This window comes from Tenebrio molitor, chromosome 9, assembly GCF_963966145.1.
Source record: "Tenebrio molitor chromosome 9, icTenMoli1.1, whole genome shotgun sequence".
In the NCBI taxonomy this organism is placed as follows: domain Eukaryota; kingdom Metazoa; phylum Arthropoda; class Insecta; order Coleoptera; family Tenebrionidae; genus Tenebrio; species Tenebrio molitor.
In genome coordinates, this window is record NC_091054.1 from 8788841 (window position 1) to 8808556 (window position 19716).

The 19716-nt window shown below is 36.7% G+C and overlaps 5 protein-coding genes across 6 annotated transcripts; 2 read left to right on the plus strand and 3 right to left on the minus strand.

Annotated features, from left to right (window-relative positions):
• Positions 1–4644: 4644 nt before the first annotated feature.
• On the minus strand, positions 4645–6796 carry LOC138138658 (cytochrome P450 4C1-like). The gene is made up of 8 exons (XM_069058656.1): positions 6577–6796; positions 6338–6529; positions 6103–6288; positions 5987–6053; positions 5553–5679; positions 5277–5504; positions 5063–5228; positions 4645–5013 (listed from the first exon to the last, which is right to left on the minus strand). The coding sequence occupies exons 1-8, from the start codon at positions 6761–6763 to the stop codon at positions 4667–4669; spliced, it is 1500 nt and encodes a 499-aa protein (XP_068914757.1). The 5' UTR covers positions 6764–6796; the 3' UTR covers positions 4645–4666.
• Positions 6797–12964: 6168 nt separating this feature from the next.
• On the plus strand, positions 12965–13735 carry LOC138138581 (RE1-silencing transcription factor B-like). Its single transcript, XM_069058571.1, has one exon. It carries the CDS (start codon positions 12965–12967, stop codon positions 13733–13735), a length of 771 nt encoding a protein of 256 aa, XP_068914672.1.
• LOC138138250 (endonuclease III-like protein 1) lies at positions 13723–14946 on the minus strand. Its single transcript, XM_069058074.1, has 3 exons — positions 14485–14946; positions 14258–14428; positions 13723–14207 (listed from the first exon to the last, which is right to left on the minus strand). Exons 1-3 carry the CDS (start codon positions 14890–14892, stop codon positions 13791–13793), a joined length of 996 nt encoding a protein of 331 aa, XP_068914175.1. The 5' UTR covers positions 14893–14946; the 3' UTR covers positions 13723–13790.
• Positions 14947–15552: 606 nt separating this feature from the next.
• On the plus strand, positions 15553–18331 carry LOC138138243 (uncharacterized). The gene is made up of 5 exons (XM_069058056.1): positions 15553–16019; positions 16066–16236; positions 16379–16785; positions 17389–17912; positions 17960–18331. The coding sequence occupies exons 1-5, from the start codon at positions 15717–15719 to the stop codon at positions 18304–18306; spliced, it is 1752 nt and encodes a 583-aa protein (XP_068914157.1). The 5' UTR covers positions 15553–15716; the 3' UTR covers positions 18307–18331.
• LOC138138253 (PI-PLC X domain-containing protein 2-like) lies at positions 16257–19664 on the minus strand. Of its 2 annotated transcripts, none has more exons than XM_069058082.1 (4): positions 19525–19664; positions 19172–19473; positions 18969–19119; positions 16257–18699 (listed from the first exon to the last, which is right to left on the minus strand). In XM_069058082.1, the coding sequence occupies exons 1-4, from the start codon at positions 19613–19615 to the stop codon at positions 18497–18499; spliced, it is 747 nt and encodes a 248-aa protein (XP_068914183.1). In that variant the 5' UTR covers positions 19616–19664; the 3' UTR covers positions 16257–18496. The 2 variants fall into 2 exon arrangements, with proteins under 2 accessions (XP_068914183.1, XP_068914182.1); XM_069058081.1 differs by having other exon boundaries at positions 18750–19119.
• Positions 19665–19716: the final 52 nt, after the last annotated feature.

The window sequence follows — 19716 nt, forward strand, 5'->3', positions numbered from 1 at the left end:
CCAAATTTTATGTCCACACTGTATGTATCTACACTACTTGATTCTGGTTTTTCCATAATCCACAAGGTAACTCATTCATTAAATCTCTGCTTCTACCTCAATTTACCTTAAAATGAATAAAAAGACCTATTTTCTTTCTGTCATAATGCCGAAAGTGCGTTCTTCAGTTAACCACAAATTAAATAAATTTGTGGGGGAATTTGGAAGTGATATTTTTTCAAGTGATGGTTTTCTGTTGCTTTGTAAGATCCGTGAAAAATCAGTGAACTTCGAGAAAAAGTATTTCGTTATTCAACACACTCAAGGAATCTTTTATAAAATAAAAGAATAGTGATTAATGATTATAATACCAAGGCTGAGAATGCATTTGTTTTTATGATAATACATAATTAATGTTTTTTTTTTTAATTTATAACCTATTTATTCTTATTATCCTTTCATCGTAGACTTTGTCCTGAAATTTTCCGACACCCCGGAACGAGTGTCGGAAAAAAAATCGAAAATTACTTAGGCGAAAGTGATGTAATGTAATGCTTTTTCGTAAAAACGTTATAGAGAAAAGTTTCATAAATTGGCGAATTCTTCCACTGGTTAAAATTAACACATGTATTTCGGATACACTCTGTATACAGAGTGTCTCAGCTAAGAGTTTCGAGCTTAATATCTAGGTTAGTTTTCCATGGATTTTTGTGAAATTTAAAATGCAGATATTTTAGACGGTGAAGAGTAATGAAGAGTAATAATTAATAACTAATAACCCAAGTCTTTAATCGGTAATTTTTATATGCCGTTTTAAAATGTTGAATCACTTAAGATTTACATATATCAAAAAATTGATCGTCAATAAAAATGCTGTAAGGAGAAACTCGTCCTTGAAAGACGTCTAGTTTGCAAGAAAAAAGAAAAAAACTGTGTTAAACGTGGCTGCACATGCAAAAACGTAGACGCGTATGAAACAAACGCGCCGAATTTTGGTCAACCCTCTTCGCACAAACGCAGGTGACTATTTGACGTTTATCTTTCGAACCTTACAATTATATACCTACAAAGTTACAGACAACATTTGGACGTAATTTATTATAATGGATGCTTTAATTCTTCCATAAAAGTCTAAAACACGATCGGGATATTTTAGCAAGGTAATTTAGTTCACGTGTTTTCAAATAAATTGACGACTCTCTGAACCTTAAATTTTGTAAAGCCTACATTTGAATAGTGTTCCACGAGAAAACGAACTGTGTCACTGAAGTTCTTACGACACTAAAAAATTGGCAAAAATTGTTTCCTTTTTCAACGGTATTGAAATTTCTGCCATTGCAGTCTATTTTTAGGGTATTTTCAATAAATCTACAGAGTGGCTATGAAAATTGGATTCACTTTTCCACATTTGCCCAAAAGATGGTACTACATCCGTGATTTATGCATGACCAACTTCATTAAACTATGTTATGGCCATTCCAATTTCATTAAAATGCGCTTCGTATGAAGTATGTCATGGATAGTGATGAAGTGGTGCCATCTGTTTGTTAGACATCAAGGTAAAATTGTCGTCAAATTTGAAATTTTGTCAATCAAAAAACTCTGAAAATGCTCATTAAATGCATTATTTGTGGCAATTCTGAAAAACCTTTATTTCAATTTCCCAGCGACAGTGGAGTTAGAGCTGAATGGTTTGAGGTTCTTCGGGAAATTTGTGGTACTAGAAAAGAAATTCGTTAACATAGTTTAATGAAGTTGGTCATGTGATCGAGATGAAGTGGCGATATCTACTGAAATTTAGAATAACCACACATTTAAAATGTTAAATATCAGGTTATGTTATATGCCATTTCATTACCAAAAACTGTCAGTTTATACTTTTATGACGACGAAAACGTATAAACTGACAGTTTTTGACAATGAAATGGCATATAACATAACCTGATATTTAACTTTTTAAATGTGTGGTTATTCTAAATTTCACTAGATATCGCCACTTCATCTCCATCATCGACTTGTCATTTGGTTTACTTTTTTTCGACATTTGGGATGGCCATAACATAGTTTAATGAAGTTGGTCATGATTTATGCATAGATAAAATAAAGACAAATAGAATGCAAAGTCCCTTGATTTTTTTTTGAGCAGCAAATGTGGCGTCATCTGTTGACTTGTGGACGGTGCAATATTCCATAGCCTACTGGATGTTTTCCATTATTACTTTATTTTTATTATTTAATAATTTAAAAAAGATAATAAAAAACAGGTTTATTTTAATATTTTTTATTTTCAACATCTTCTTATACATTTCTACAGCGTAGGAAGTGCAAAAAATTCTCTTAATTTTGAATAAGCTCTCCCAGATTGTTTGTAAAACGCCAATGCCAAGATTTTATTTTCTGTAATGTATTTGCGCCCTTTTGGTTTAACGTCTGTTTTTTTCGATTGTGCCAAACAAAAATGTATTGCATCATTCCCCAAAACTTTACCTTTTAACTTCATTTCAAATTTTAAGAATAATTTCACACGGCATTTGATTTTTTCAACAGAAAACTGGTCACTTTCTCTTTTGAAGTTTGAAAATGTATTTGGTCACCGGATATCTGGTAAGGAATTGGTGATGTGGGAAGTCAATTTGGGAATTCTTTTTTCGTAATTTCCATGAATAATAATCTTGGTTAGATCATCCTCATTTTCAAAAAAGTTTGAAGATGATTATTATAGAATTTTGATTCTAGATAGTTTTTACTTTACCCATTGGAATTTGTAAGCTAGGTATAGCCGTATTTTCCCTCTATTGTTCGTGTCGTAATCGGAAAGTCTGAAATATGGATGCACAAACCGTATATCCATTGTAAACTTTCATTTGATCGATTTCGAAGAGATAAACATTGCCCATTCTTCGTAACTATTCCCGAAACCGCGCAGGATATTTTAAAGGATTGGGGAACCTGTGGCGGGTGCTGGCACTTTTGAACACTACAAAGCTTCATAGTATTACAGTTTTAGCCACGAACACGAATTGTCGTATTTAAATCTTTAGAAAAGACTTGACAACAATACTTCATGACATGAAAGTAAATGAAATGAATTGAGACAACTTTGATTTCAAAAATTTAAATCTTTCCCCAAATTTGCGCCATCTCTTGGCTTGTGGACGGTGCGATAAACCGTTACCATGGATTCTGTTGCACAAAATTGATAGGCCTCTTTTCATTCTATTTGTCTTTATTTTATCTATGGATTTATGCTACAATAGCTACAGAGTGATCAACAAGGACTGAAGCTGTTGGCAACAATGACAACATGATAAAAATTTCAGTGAAGTTGGTAGCATTACATTTTCAGTTGTCAATTTTGACGGGCAAATTCAAACGGGCAAAATCAAGTGTCATTTTTGTATCAATTTATTAATTAAAATGGTTTTTACACTAGAGCAAGACATTTTTATTGGTATGGCGTACTTTCGGGCTGGAAATTTTGATGCTGCTAACGGTTGGCATTATTCCACGGAGCACGGACGATGCATTTCACCACGTTGGGCACGTTTAATGCAGGGCCTAATAATTCTTACCATTAAAAATCCCGTCATTCCTTTTCCTTACTTTAGAGGCTTGTCATATGGAAGTTGCCTAACCATTTTAAAGAAGAAATTAAAGTTCCACCCTTACAAATTTTCCCGGATCCAATTCCTGCATCCCGCAGACTTTCAGCTCGAAAATAATAACGCATAAAACATGTTTCATCAGGAGGGGCATGTGGGCACGGCCTGTCGCTTTTATGAATATCCAAACAGTGGGCCATTTAATTAAGTATGACTAATTACTTTTTACTGTTTTTGGTCGTTTTGTACGTATCGTGTTTTAAAACTACCAACCCGTAACATAACCTAAATTTTTTGACATTCACAACTTGAAGCGGGTGCCAACACTGACGCACAAAAAATTTTCATACTTTGGGAATATTTTGCTGTCATTTGCTGCCAACAGCTTCAGTCCTTGTTGATCACGCTGTATTATTACTAATTGAACCTTCACCGTCTAAAATATCTGTACTTTAAATTTCATAAAAATACGATGGCAAATAACCGAAACATTAGGATCAAAAGTCTTCTGTATATTAAGAGAATAGAGGTTTTTGTACAAAATTAAAATAAATATTTGAAGCAGTGACTATCACTTTATTTTTCTAATGCAACTTTCCTTGTGTAAACTGTAAGTACATATAAGTACATTATAACAGTAATTTGTTTTGTTTTGCTTTTTAAGACAATATACATATTTTAACTCAAGTTCAAGGGTAACCAGTCCACTTATTTATTATTTGTTTTCACAATACACACTTTCACACTTTTATTGACAACAGATGTCACCTTGCAATCCTTGCATTTTTTACTCGCTTGGTTTACACGAGCCTTAAAAACTTGTATTTGAACAAAAAAATAAATCAAAAAATTCAGTACTTTATTCTTTATCGATTAGTTGTACACTAAAAAAATCCAATATATTCGTTTAATTCAAAAAACATTTGCTCAGGATTCAACCTTGTCCTGAAAAAAATATCTTGCACAAACAATTAAATCTTGTTTCACATTTCGAATTGACAGTGCAACTGACATTCAAAAATGATCAAGATTGGTTGGCACATTTTCAATAATACAGTCTGGACCCTGTCAAATTCTTTATTCTTCTACAACCTAATCTCTAACTGAACCGGTTGACCCCTGACACATTTGGTTGCCACATCAAACTTCAACTCTATGTCGGAAAGGGAAGTGTAGGTTGTTGCAGCCACCCTGTAGTGCCGCAAAACTGTCGATAAGATAGTTTTCATGGCCATCATGGCGTATCTGAAACCTATACAATTTCGAGAACCACCACTGAAAGGCAAATACGCATAAGGATGTCTCTTCGACACTTCTTCCGGTAGGAATCTGTCAGGGTCGAAGGTCAAAGGATCAGACCAGAGATCGGAATCCCGATGGAGGCAAAAAATGGGGACGCAAACGCAAGTCTCTTTGGGAAGGACGTAGTTCCCTGTCAAAATCAGTTTTAGAGAGTATTTTTGAATCGATAGAAAATATACTCAAAACAATGTCTCTTGTTAGACGTCTGGCAATGAGACCTCCTACGGGAAATAATCTCAAAGTTTCTTTGATCACGCGTTCAAGGTAACACATCTTTTGCAAATCTTCAGGTGTGGGGCTCCTGTCGTCTTCAAAAATGGAAACAATTTCCTCGTAGACTTTGTTCTAAAACAAGGTCATGACTAGTGTACATTTTGATTTAAGTTGGCCAACCTGTATCTCTTGGTGTATTGCTAACATCATCAGTACGTAACAGACAGACAACGCCGTTGCGTCGCTTCCTGCAACTACGATCGTGCGAGCTTCTTCAACAGATTCTTCATCCCTCCATTTGTCATCTTGATCTGTCAGGTCCAGTAAATAATCCAGGAAAATTTTCTTCTTGGGAGCTTCATCAAATCCAGCTCTTTGGCCTCTTTCACACTTTTTCCTTTCAATAATCTGATAATTTTGTATCAAATGATAATTTGAACATTCCTCTCAGCATACCTGTCTGACGTAGTCTTGTACTTTTTGCGAGATCGACTGAGTCTCTTTGTAATTCGACGACATTTTCCAGATGAAATTTGGGTGCAGAAATATGTTGAACAAGCGCATGATGCCCAATTCTGATGCTCTGAAATAATTAATTCGACCATAAACGACACACCAAATGCTCACCTGATCGTTACTGGCTGTCAACCCAAAAGAAATATAAAATGAATAAGAAAGCCGCACTCACAAAGTTGAAGAAAATGTACGATAGTAGGATCAAGACAAGCACAACAAAGAGAAGAATGCGAATGATCATTCAGAGATTTTTTAAAAATGGGGCATTTTGGACACGAATCGGTCACATTCTATCGCGACTTTTACCATATGGAATTTTGACATACAAAAATTACAATTGTCACAAATGTGACAGTTTACTACTGAAATTGTACCTCGACGTCCACAGTATGTATTGACTCCCTTTTTTCATGGCGTTGACTTTGGTGCCCATAGTGGTATCTTAAACAAATACGTTCAGATGATTCTAACACGATTTTGACACTCTCACCACACACGATATCCAGCGTGCACTGAGTTAAAATCGGAAACATGTCGACACATCCTTTTCCAAGCGTCCCTTTAAGTCTTTCCACCAGAATGTTCGAATAATCTCCAAATATGTCCACGAAAGAATTCAAGATTTGTTGATTAAAAGTGGATCCGATGATTCTACGATGCCGCTTCCATTCGTTCCCTGACGATCAAAAATCAGAATGAACAATTTGAAGAAGTTTTCTACTGACCTGGCATCGTGAGGAGTCCGTTTCCAAAGATGGGAGTTAAATAATCGTAATGTTCAGGCTTTTCAAGACAGTTTGTTAGAATTATTTCTATGTCTTGAGGCTGTGTGACCACGACACAAAATTTAGGACCCAACCAAAATTTAAATAGCGGTTTGTACTGCTCGACAAGACGCACACCGTTTTCGATAATGTCTAAAAATGAGTAAAAAATGTACGGTTTAAAAAATATTTTGTCGTACTTTGGGTTCCCCCTATGAGTTTGTATGAACTGCCGATTAAGGGCAAAGAAAGGGGACCGGGTATTTTGGCAGCATAGAAATAAAGACGTCGCTTGTTCCATAAGTATTTCAAGAGGAAACAGAAACAAAGACACAGAGAACAAACTGTTAAAAAATTTGTGACGTTTAAGATTTCAATGAAGCTCATTTTTCAGAGAAATCGTCTGCAAAAGTCTGCGGATGACTAGCTTGAAATTCATTTGCGACCGTTTTATATCTATATTTTTTAACCTTGATAATTATGAGTACCTACATATGTAGTATTATAAATATAATATTTTTTAATAACGGGCAATTAAAATTTGAAATATATACTCGTAAATAAACTAACATTGATTGACTTTAATATCTACCATTAATCAGTAACAAATAATTTTTTACCGTGCGTTTAGAAGTCGAGATTTTACGAGTATATTTATACCCATCCAAGGTATAGTAATCCCAGAACTCTGACGTTTTATGATAAGCAATATCGTTATGAAATTAAACATCTTAACAAAGAAGCTGGTAATAGACGTAAATTAACAGATCTTTAAGGGTCGGTCTTTAGCCTTGGGGCTCTGGATTTCAAAAAAATCAGCGCAAATTTGAGCGGGACCGGTTTCAAAAATTTCAAAACAATTAACTTATTGTATCTTTATTGCCGTACACATTTTACTAAGGTGATTTTGGCTAAAACTCTTTAGAACAACCCATACTATCACATGTTAAAAGAAACGCCTCAACTTTGAAAACATCCTGTATAAATATGAACCCTCACAAAAACTAGGAAACTATGAAATTTTAGTTTCTTTAATTTTCCAATTGGACACTCATGTACGTCGTAAAAAATAGAAAGTTGGAATTTTCTGGTATCTCTTTAAGTTTTCGAGATTAAAGAAAAACAAGGAAATCTAGATTTTCAGAGGGTGGTTTCACGCTTGACATGTACATTTCAGCAGCTAACTTTTGTGACGGTTTATACTTCAAAATGAATTCGATCGACTTTGGCTCCGGGGTTCCGGAGACAAAATAATGTAGCCTTCAAGGCATTTCGCTAAGATACTACCAGTCATAAAAAGGAACAGAGTATTTGTTAAGAGCATTAGAATTTTTTTGAGGTACCTCCAAAAGAAACAAAGAAACTAGCATACGACCTCGTAAAGCTCATAAATTAAAAATATCACCGTCATGTTTTGTTTATTAAACGACACAAGAATTTATCGATAAGACGTCCTGCCGCCTCAGATTGGGCAAGAATTAGCAGCAACTTTCGCTTTATACTAAAATCATTAACTGAAATACAAATACCGGGACATTTTTTTAACATTGAACATAGCCCATACTTATTCCCTACGTTCAGTTTTAAAAAACACAGGTCAATGCATGTATGTAATCACGTAACCAAGGTAACTAAAATAAGTACTTGACAGTTTAACAAAATGGTCAAGTTGTTTGAAGAAGAAATACACATAATGCAGTTATTCTATGCCAATCAGAGCATTAGAAATGTGCGTGACATTTCTAATGCAGACCATGACAGACCAATTCCATCAATCGGAACAATTTTTAACATTATTTCAAAATCTCTGGTGTTCGGTATAGTTGGTTGCATAGCAACTCACAATGCATTGATCTGTGTTTTTTAAAATTGAACATAGGGAATAAGTATGGACTATGTTCAGAGTTAAAAAAATGTCCCGGTATGTATTTGTACAGAATTTTACAACAGGGATTAACTCTTGTCCAAGTCCAAGATTAACCAGTCCAACATGTTTATTAATCATAATCAAAGAAATTACACATGTTCCCATTATGAGATGTTATTAAACATATTTTTTGTTCGACACTGTCAGAATTTGAGAAATTTCTCCTATGTGAACGGATTTTGATAAATGTCACAACTTGTCAAAACGAAATGTCAAGCTAATTTTAAAGGTTTTAAGCGGTTAGAAGGCTTTAAGGGGCTCGTCGAACAAAAAAAAGTTGTATTCAACTCGTTCGTGTGTAAATTGGGCCTTTTTAGGCACTCGTGGACCTTTAAAACACTCGTTTCACTCGCGTTTTAAACTGGCCCACTCATGCCAAAAAAAGCGCAATTTACACACAAACTCGTCAAATAAACGACTATTTTTTTCACAATGCAAAATATGTAGTAATTGTGAGCACGGAATTTCGGGAGACTTTAAATTTGACTGATATAAGTTGTGAAATAGGCTTTAGGTACTAGAACTGCCAGACGTACAGGTCATTATAAATGATGTCCCATCGCAGTTGGCGTTGAAAACCCACACAAATTTTGGATGTGTCGCCAGTCTCGCACCGCCGGTGGCGCCACCTATCGGCGATACTAGTCTCACTCATGTTATTATGAGGCTTGCGGCACATTCAACTACGTCACCAACACCTACTGTGATGGGACCTCCTTGGATGGGACATTCATTTATAGTGACCCTGTATTGATAACCTCATTTTAATACCTTCAGTGGCGGACAGAAAAAAGTAGGACAAGTCTTATTAACAAATTTAGCTAAAATTGAGTTTAGTAAACCGGGCTTACTATAATGATAAATAAATATTTTACAATTTTTCATTTGTCAATTATTAATTTTTTTATGTCTGTGATACAAGCTATACCTAGTTTGTTTTATACGCCCTAATGCGTAATAATTGGGCATAATGATAACGCCCGTTGCAACAAACGTCATGCACTTTTTAATTATAAATAAAACTCCATTACCATAGATTCAAAACAAACTGAAGGAAAGCAATCTTTCTTTTATTTCAAATAAGCTGCTTTCAAGATTGTTATTAATCGACTTCCGTTTTCAAAGCGAAAAATGAAATGTACAACGTGTCTCAGAAATAAATACATTAATTTTAACCAGAACAACAAAATTGTTATGCACCATTTTTTCGAAATATAATTTTCATTTCAGTATTTTACCCCCCATAAATTAACAAGTTGTCTATTTACTCGTATTTTCTAGTTATTTGATCCAATAACAGTGACCGTGACGTAATCGTTTTTGTAAAATCAGCGCAAAACATTGTGTTTTTAGAATAAAGTTTTTTCGCTCTGCGGCTGAGGTAGACGTAAGAGAATTATATTTTTAGTTAGTTTTATGCGACTCCAAAAGGCAGGTGTTTACATGTTGATTCTGTGATTTAAGCAAAAATTTTGTGAAAATGGCACGTTTATTTTCGAATTGTGAATACATAGATATTGTGTTGGTGTATGGTGAAGTGTGCGGGAGAATTTCAGTGCGACTTCTTATGGGGGTACGTGAAGGACTTGGTATATTCGGTCTCAATTGATGCAATTGAAGTTTAAAGGCTCCACAGCCCCTCACAAAAAATCAACTTTGAAGCAATGCTTGTCTTTTGGTTGGTTAGTAGGCAACTAAACGAAGGTCAGTCAATAAAATTTTTATTTTTTAAATAAGTATAATAATTAAGAATGGGTGAAAAATGCTGCCACAACAATTCGCAATAACAGAGGAATGCTAGAAAGAGTGGAAGAAAATAATTTCGTCGGCGCCTTCAGTATTGTATTGACAATAACGGCGGTCACTTTGAATACTTCTTGTACTGATTAGTAATTAACTGATTACTCTGATTAGTCTGATTACTTCATGTGAATTTTTACGGATTAATACACTGATTTTAGAAGACATTTTGTCATCATTTTTGGTATGGGCGATTCATTAGGGTCAACTTAAAATATTTGTTATTAAAATTGTTTTCATTTAATATCTACCATATTATTCCCTTTTTTCTCTTCCATTCTTATCATTATTCAAAGTTTTCTTACATTTGTTTTTTGTTCTTATCGGCAACGGCGAAGCAAGTACATAATCCCCATAGGCGGGTAACGAAATTTGTGTCAAATCTTTCAATAATTTTAATTGTATAACTTCAAGGTTTAGGAAAAAAATATATCGAAATAGGGTGTCTCCAAAAAATAAGACGAGTCCATATTATGCATTCACGATCTTTTTGGAACCGAGTTGGCTATGATTTTTTCTTTTCATGTTGGACTAACTGACTCAGTGATTCAACGAATGCAATTTTTTTTCCTGTCAGTGTCTGTTCGACATTTTCTTGCCACCGCATTGCCATATTTATTATTTTAATATTCGTAAGAAACTAAATGATTTATTAAGTTTGTAAAAATAATTTAAATTTCCGTCAAAGGAACAGTCAAAATTGCCAAAATAATTTTATTACGATAAAAATTTTCTATTAAACGATTTAATTTATTTTAAAAAGGACAGACTAGATTTAAGAGATCCGGCAACAATGTACCTATTCAGAAAATATAACCCTAAACTGAAAACAACCTAACCTAACACAAAAAGTGTCAATTTCCTTTAGGGAATGTAGTTATCACCGAGGTACTGCCAACAAAATCACTAGATGGTCATAGCCAACTCGGTCCCAAAAAGATCGTGAATGCCTTATAGCTCCCTTATTTATCGGAGGATTTTAACTCTCTATACACCAAATTAAATGGTTATGAACAGGCTATAAAATGGCCTACTAAATTCACGTAGGTATAGCCCGAAGGGATTCAAGGCTAAACCGTCAAAACTTTTTTTTTTCCAAGTATGAACATGAACACATATTTTTTTTAGTAGTTCAGATGGAGATTTTTATTCTAAAAACAACAGTGCAGGTATTACAAGTACATACATATAACCTTACATAAGAAAAATTTTTAAAAATATATACCACTTAAGAAGGTTATTTTACCACTACCTTTTGAAACAAATGACGAGCACCTAGCAAGGCCGTTCACGATCTTTTTGGGACCGAGTTGGCTGTGATTTTTTTCTTTTCATATTGGACTAACTGATTCTGTGATGCAACGGATACAACTTTTTTTTCTGTCAGTGTTTGTTCGACATTTTCTTCCCACCGCATTGACAGATTTATTATTTTAATATTCGTAAGAAAGTAAATTATTTATAAAGTGTGTAAAATAGTAGTTTATTTAACGAGTTTGCGTGTAATTTGGGCTTTTTTTGGCATGAGTGGGCCAGTTTAAAACTCGAGTGAAACGAGAGTTTTAAAGGTCCACGAGTGCCAAAAAAAGCCCAAATTACGCAAGAACAAGTTGAATACAACGTTTTTTTGTTCGACGAGCCCCCAAAGGCTCCAAATCGCTGAAAATCTTTAAAATTAGCTTGACGTTTCGTTTTGACAAGTTGTCAAATTTATCAAAATCCGTTCACACAGGAGAAAATTCTCAATTTCTGACAGTGTCGAACAAAAAAATAATTTTAATTTCCGTCATAGGAAAAGTCAAAATTGCCAAAATAATTTTGTTACAACATAAAATTTCCATTAAACGACGCAATACATGCAGTACATATGTAATACCAAATCAAAGCATGTAAAAGTACCTAATTGCAATAACTCTCAAACATCCGTGGAGGGAGAAAAGACTGGAGATGACATTTCCTATGCTTCCCATGTTAAAAATCCGAACCCTCTAAAAGCACGTGCAACAACCTTTTATGACCCAGTCCACAATGCGCTAGATAAAGAAGCACAATGCGCCTGGAAGGAAGGCGAAGGAAGCGATTGGCCTAGCGTCTATATTCAGAAACCTTTTATGACTCTGTAGCTTTCGCGGGCCGGTACACTTATTTGAATTAGTGCCATCTCCAGTCTTTTCTCCCTCCACGGTTGAATTGTTCTGCAAATATAAACCATAGCATAGACCATAGAGCGAAGCTGCCAACCGTACGAAGCAGAAAGTACTAGAAGATAACTGCCAACCTTACTTTTTATCAAGTGAATTCGGCTTTAGAATTTAGAGGTACAGGTAAAGTAAACAATCTCCATTAATTTGCAAAATTGAAACATTGTAGTTTTCTTTTAAAATGTTTTGAGTGAGCTGTATATTGCTGTATAATAAAAATAAACAAAAATTATATTGGGATATTTCTGTTGATCATTCATCTTTAGAAACACAAAATTGTTTGAAACGTTGGGAATACCCGGATACCCGGAAACACCCGAAAGCTTAGGCGATCAGGTTTATTCAAGTCAGTGGAGAAGGACTCTACGCACATAACCTTAATTAATATTAGAGAAATGAAAACATTTAGGTTTACAGGTGCAGTGTAGGTGTCTTTGCTTGTACCAGAATCATCTCTTTCGTGTTTTCCGCGGATTAGTTTAGGTATGTCCAATCTTTAAATCATATTTAAGGACATAACCTCAAAATTTGCGGACATAAAGACATAATGGCTCTCTGTTCGGTGTTTTCCGTACTTAAAATGCTCTCCTTGGATGTGATAAATTGAACCAGTTCAAGTGTGCACAGTTTTTCTCGGATTGTCAAGTAAAACGACGTACTATGAACCAGTGCCCTTGGTGCTCTTTCGACTCTGAGTGTGAAGCCCTCCTCAACAACCACATAAACATAAACCACGAGAACCTCACGCTGTTGGGAGAACTAGACGTCGACAACAAACTGATAAACTGCCTCTGCGAAGCCTGTAAATGTGAGCCCCAATTCCAGCCACTCGAAAACATCAAAACAGAAATAAAGGAGGAGCTGTTCTTGGACGAGATCAGTTACGAGGACACCGCTCTGATTGACCCGCTCAAGTCCGAACCGACAGGCGGCGAGATCGTCAAACACATTAACAAGTGGTTTACATGTGAACAGTGCACATATAAGTCCAGAGAGCGCTCTAATTTGAAGCGGCACCACTCCCTCAAACACGGCGACGGCAAAGAGATCACCTGGCACAGGTGCGAGCACTGCCCCTACCAAAGCAAGCAGAAGAGCACCCTCAAGACCCACATGAAACACAAACACTTGTCAGATGACGAAATCAAATGGTATTACTGTGAACATTGCCCTTACAAGACCAAGACGAAATCGTGTCTGGCTTACCACCAGTTCCAGCACGCCAAACCTGAAAACATTCCTTGGTTCCAGTGCGAACACTGCGACTACAAGGCCAAGACGAGGGGAAGGCTGAATAAGCACGTCTCGGAGCTGCACAGCGCTCCCGGCAACATAAAGTGGTTGAAATGCGAATATTGCCCCTACATCACCAGAAGGAACTCTTCTTTGAAACAGCACGCTCTTCGCAAACACGCTCGAGTCATTAAATAAGTATTTATTTTATCAATTACAAAGTTAGAAATTTAAGTAATAAAGATCTTAATGTCTAGTTTTTCTTTCCCTTTTTCGACTCCATTTTCACGAGAGAAGCCCCAAACGGACATAGCGAATTATTCAAACAAGTCACGCATTGGGGCTTCGTCGGGAGGCAAACTTGTTGTCCAAAACCCACCAATAAGTGGTTGACTTCGCTCCAATATTCTTTGGGAAGCCAATCTTCCAGCCCTTTTCTGGTGTCTTCAGGAGTCTTGCTTTTGACCCATCCGAGTCGATTTGTGATGCGGTGCACGTGGGTGTCGACTCCGATACCGGTGACCTCGCCCCAGGCCGTTTTCATACAGAGATGCGCCATCTTGGGGCCCACCCCTGGAAGCTTGCATAAATTGGCAACAGTCTTGGGAATGTCACCCTTATATTCATTTTTCAGCAATTCTGTTGTCTTCTTTATGTACTTCACCTTGTTCTGTTAATATTTTTTTGTTTTTACCAGATCAACACAAAACAAAATATTACCTTCCAGAAGCTCACAGGATAAATTAATTCCCCTAATTTTTCATCGGAAGTTTCTAAAATATTATCTATTGTACACCCATGTTGCTGCAGTTTAAGCATTGCAGCGTGAGTAATTTGATCTTTCGTTTGACTACTCAGCATTAAAGATAACAAAGCCTGATACCTGATCACCTAAAATATTCTGAATAAATATATACAAAAAAATATTTGCATTTTTCAAAACGCACCTCAGGACTAGCAGTTTCGTCCTGACACTTGTCGCACCCCATCGAATCGACCGGCGCGTCGCTATTTTTCCTCATCTCCCTCAAATTCGCCAAAACTTGCTCCCAATCCTTTGGGGGCGCCTTTTTAACACTCTTCACAAGTGGCACTTCATCACCCTCAGATTCAATTTTTATGTGTTCCCGCTTGACACTTTTATTTTTACGCACTCCCTTAGACGTTTCAGGTACGGGTTCTTCCACAGTTTTTGATTTTGGGGCCGATTTTCCCAATTCGGATTTTTGGTCACTCTCACTTTCTAAAGCCTTGACAGCTCGACTGCTTCGCGTTACTCGATCACTTTTCGTTGGTTGATCTCTAATAATTCGCTTCATGGCTTGCCGAAACTGATTAAAAGCACAAATGCGCATTAATAATATTCAAAGAACTAGGTTATGATTTTAAAAACTAGTTTCGCAGTAGCACCAACATCAAAATCATATTGGTAGCCCTGCTGATACAATGGAAAAATCCGTCGTCTGCGCCGATAATAACAAGTCGTGCCATTCGATGTGAAATGGCCACCAGAGGCACTTGGATCAGTTGGATCGCGAATGAATGGAAACTGTAATAACTACGGAAGGTGTACAACTAGAATAAATGTCAACCGTTAATTCGTCATTGATTATCAAAATAACAATAAATACAATAAGAACTTCAATCATAATCGGTGCAAATCATTTTGTAATATTAATTTGTGTTCGCGAGAAACAGCTAGACATAAAAAGGGTTTGAAACTCGAATAAGTATCAATTGTCATTGATTGTCAAAATAACAAATACAATAAGAACTTCAATGACAATAATGCAAATCATTTTGTGATATCAATTTGTATTCCCTAGAAATAGCTAGACATTTAAATTTTGACGATTTGAATAAATTTTTCCTTCTGTAATTTCTGTAATACTATTACAGTTTCCCATAACGCGCGAGGTGGTGACATCTACCGATATTTTGACTTTTTTCCGGACGCAGAGTTTTGAGCGATTGGCACGACTTGTTATTACGATCAGCGCAGACGACGGAAAAATCATTAAACTTGAGCGTCACCTGTTCAAATTTATAACCTCAAATTAGGAAAAATGTAAATGAGATTTTTGGCGTAACTCAGTATGTGAGGATAATAAAACGTGTTTCTAAAATTAGGAATAATACCATCGATTTTCCCGTTCGACGCATTCGAGCTGTCACTGTCATGGACTTGTCCAAATTTAAATTGATCCCCAAACCTAAATTGTCCAACAAAACTAACCAGGAGGTTGAATCTGAACCTTCCACCTCGCAGCAGACGCTTGTTGAAAAGAGACAAGTTAAGCGGGAGCATATAAGAATTGAATATGATGGCGAGGGGCCAAGTGCTAAAAATGTGAAGAAGAACTGGGTTCCTGATGAGTGGGAGCAAGTTTTAAGGAATATAAAAGAGATGCGGAAGAATTTCGATGCTCCTGTTGACACAATGGGGTGCGATCACTGTCAAGATGAGACAGCTAGTCCTGAAGTAAGACAAGTGGGTCGAGTCAGACTGAATTTTGACCATATTTTAGGTCTTCAGGTATCAAGCATTGCTGTCACTGATGTTGAGTAGCCAAACTAAAGATCAAGTGACATATAATGCAATGCAGAAACTTCAGCAACATGGCTGTATTATTGAGAATATTTTAGCCACCACGGATGAAAAACTAGGTGAACTTATCTATCCAGTAGGGTTTTGGAAGGTAATATTAAATAAAAACAGTTGAATAATGACTTCAGTTTAATGTTTCTCAAGTTTATGATTTCTTACAAATTTGTGACATTCTTGTTTGATAAGTTTGTACCCTGTTGATAAGCAAAGCCTTGACAAGCTTTTTTCTACAGAGTAAAGTCAAGTACATAAAAAAAACAACAGAAATTCTTAAAAAGGAGTATAATGGAGATATTCCAAAAACAGTAGAAGATCTGTGTAAACTACCTGGGGTAGGACCCAAAATGTCTCATTTGTGTATGAAAACTGCATGGAATGAAGTCACCGGAATTGGAGTGGACACTCATGTACACCGCATTTGCAACAGACTAGGTTGGGTCAGTTCCAAAACCCCTGAAGAAACGAGAAAAAGTTTGGAAGAGTGGTTACCAAAACAACATTGGGTTGAAATTGGATTGCTGTTAGTGGGATTTGGACAACAGGTTTGCCAACCTGTCAGGCCTCAATGTTCCAATTGTTTGAATAATTCACTGTGCCCCTACGTCTCGAGCCATCCCAAAAAAGAAGTAAAAACAAAAAAGTAATTTCTTTTTTCGGGAATCTTACATATTTACACGTCAAGTCCACTTTTTTGATATTTGTAGACGTAATTTTAGATATCGATTACTTTTTATGTACATTTTTTATGCTTTAAAATACACCTTTATTATTATTCAGGATGACCGTTTTTGTACAAAATAAGTACACAAACAAATACTATAACTATTTATTTCCAAATAAATATCACGATTACGATTAAAAGTGACAAATGTCAAAAGGTTATGTTTAGTATGTGTTTATATTTTAAAATTCAAATTTGTTTCGTTAAAGAACATTAGCGTAAACACGAAAACGACTGAAATTAATTGAATATTAACAATTTCAGTGAAACAGTATGAGTACAATTAATCATAAGCCAAAACTTAAGATTTGTAGGTTATGTCTTGCAAAAACTCCAACATATTTTTCATTAATTGACAACTGTGATGTCTCAAAGATGTTGATCGCTCTCACCTCAATAAGAGTAATACATTTATGCAAATTGTGAACCTGAGTTGTAATCGTGATTGTAGATAAGTCCAAATGACGATATTTCCACTGTGATGTGTTTAAAATGCCGTTTGAACCTAAACTTGGCTTACAGTATCCAGCAGAGCATGATCAAAGCTGAGAAACGTTTCAAAGAGCAGCTCTCGTCCGCTGTGATAAAACAAGAATCTGATCCTCTGGAAGAACAAATTATGAATCCTCAGGGAGACCGAGAAATTGTAGTGCTCTTGGGTGAAGAAGTGATAAAAACGGAAATCCAAGAGGACATGTCCAAACCGGAAATCGAACCCCTCGAGTTCGACGCGTACTCTTGTGAAACCTGCTCGAGATCTTTCCCCTCGCGACACTTGCTCATGCGCCACAGGTACAACCATGTCAGACGAAAGTGCCCCATTTGCGCCAAAGAAATCACCGCCTCGAACCTGAAAACTCACGTCGACGCCCACACCAGCACCCCTCAGATCTGCGAACTGTGCGGGGCCACGCTAAAAACCAAAGACAATCTGCGCCAACACATCTTTTATTCGCACAACGACTCCCGCCACAAGTGCGACTTCTGCGACAAAGTTTTTAAAAAAAAGTGCAACCGCGACTCGCACCAGAAGAAGGAGCACTTGGGTAATGAGAACGGCGCAAAAAATTCTCAAGTAACGGAGTTTTTGCAGGTGAAGCGACGTGCGTCTGCGACACTTGCGGCAAAAAATTTTATTCAGTCAGAAACTTAAACACCCACATCAAGATGACGCACCTCAAGTTGAGGCCTTACGTTTGCGAATTCTGCAACAGCAAATTTTCGAGCAGCCACGCTATGAAGACGCACAGGAGGCAACACACCAACGAGACGCCGTACAGGTGTGAAGTGTGCGGGGAGGGCTTCAGGCAAAGGGTATCGTTGAAGTCACACCAAAAATCCAAACATAATATTGTCGAGAAGAAAACATGCAAGTGTACGGTTTGTGGAAAGGGGTTTGCCTCAAAAGTGGCGCTGTACACGCATCAGAGGCTCCACTGATCCTAAATAAAAGAATTTTAACGTCTTGCAGTGTTTAGTCTGCGGTTCGCATTACACAACACTTTCTTATTTATATCTATTGCACAACATTCGATTCGAATACTGTTTACTATGAGAAAAAATGATCACTTTTTTTACAATACCCAAGGCGTGCCCCCCTTACATAGTTTAAATCAGTGGAATGTAATTTTCAATCAGCAACCGGAAACTGCTCATCCGTCGTTTCTAACAACTTCAAATTCAAGTTTACAACTTCCTTGCAGAATTGATAAGCTTGATAGTCCACAAAGTCGCAAATAACGATGTTGATACCGCCTTTTCCGGGACTTTGTCGTTTCAGCCAGTTTTGTTTTTCAGGGGCGAGTGGCAAGGCACATCTGTTCTTCAGCGAACCTTAAAGAAAATTCTGAATGAGCCTCCAAGCTCCAAATTGACACACTTACTAAACAAATTTGTGAACGCGTACCACACTGTTGGGGTTAAAACGCATTGGGAAACAAATCCCACAGAAAAATTTCTGTGTGTCAATCCTCGAGAGAGAAAATTCAGTAGATAAGAGATTGAAGTGGTGTTGGGCCAAGGTGTCGGAAAACAAGCGGATGGCCACAAAAACTGTCTGGACATTTGCTTGTTTCGATAAATTAGAATAACTTGTGATTTACATTTTTTCGTGATATGATCCAGAGTTAAATGAGTCATCGACTCGCTACACGGTAGTAATTTGGGTCCAAATGTGGCGACAATGAATGCGATAAAACGTTCGTGGTCTTTTGCAGACAAGTCGTAGAAATGTTGACAATCCAATATCACAATCTTCAAAAAAGTGAGGTTATGTACGTTTTGTTGCTCTTACAAATTATTCTACCTCTTCGGGATGCGCGTCTAGAAAACATTTTATATGTTCGAATACGCGATCCACACATTCTGCGTACAGTTTATGTACGAAATAAAATTGTGACGTCGTTTTTTTGGTGGCTATCCTCAAGTCAAAATATCTGATGCCATTTTGGAGTTGCGTCTTTATATCCACCGCTTGTGTTTTGGACCACCTGCATACAACAGGTCCCAATATAGGTTTGAGAAATTTTAAGAACCGGATTATGGGATCTGCGTCCGGTGCTACGTCCGATTTTTTAGTTAGAACGTGCGTCGTGCTGTCATGGGAGCCTGCAAACGTGAAACAGTTTTTTTAAATGTTCCTATAGATGCGAATTCAACCTGGAATTGCTAACTGGATTATCGGCGTTGACCTGAGCCGCGGAGGAAGTCTTGTCATCCAGAACTCCAAGTCTTGGGCGAGACTGGCCATTCTGTGAAGAAGACAGTTGGAGTCGCTCAAGCGTGAACCCAACACGGATGAATCAGGTTAGATAATTGTTAAAAAAAGCGTTCATTTTATGTATAAGATTA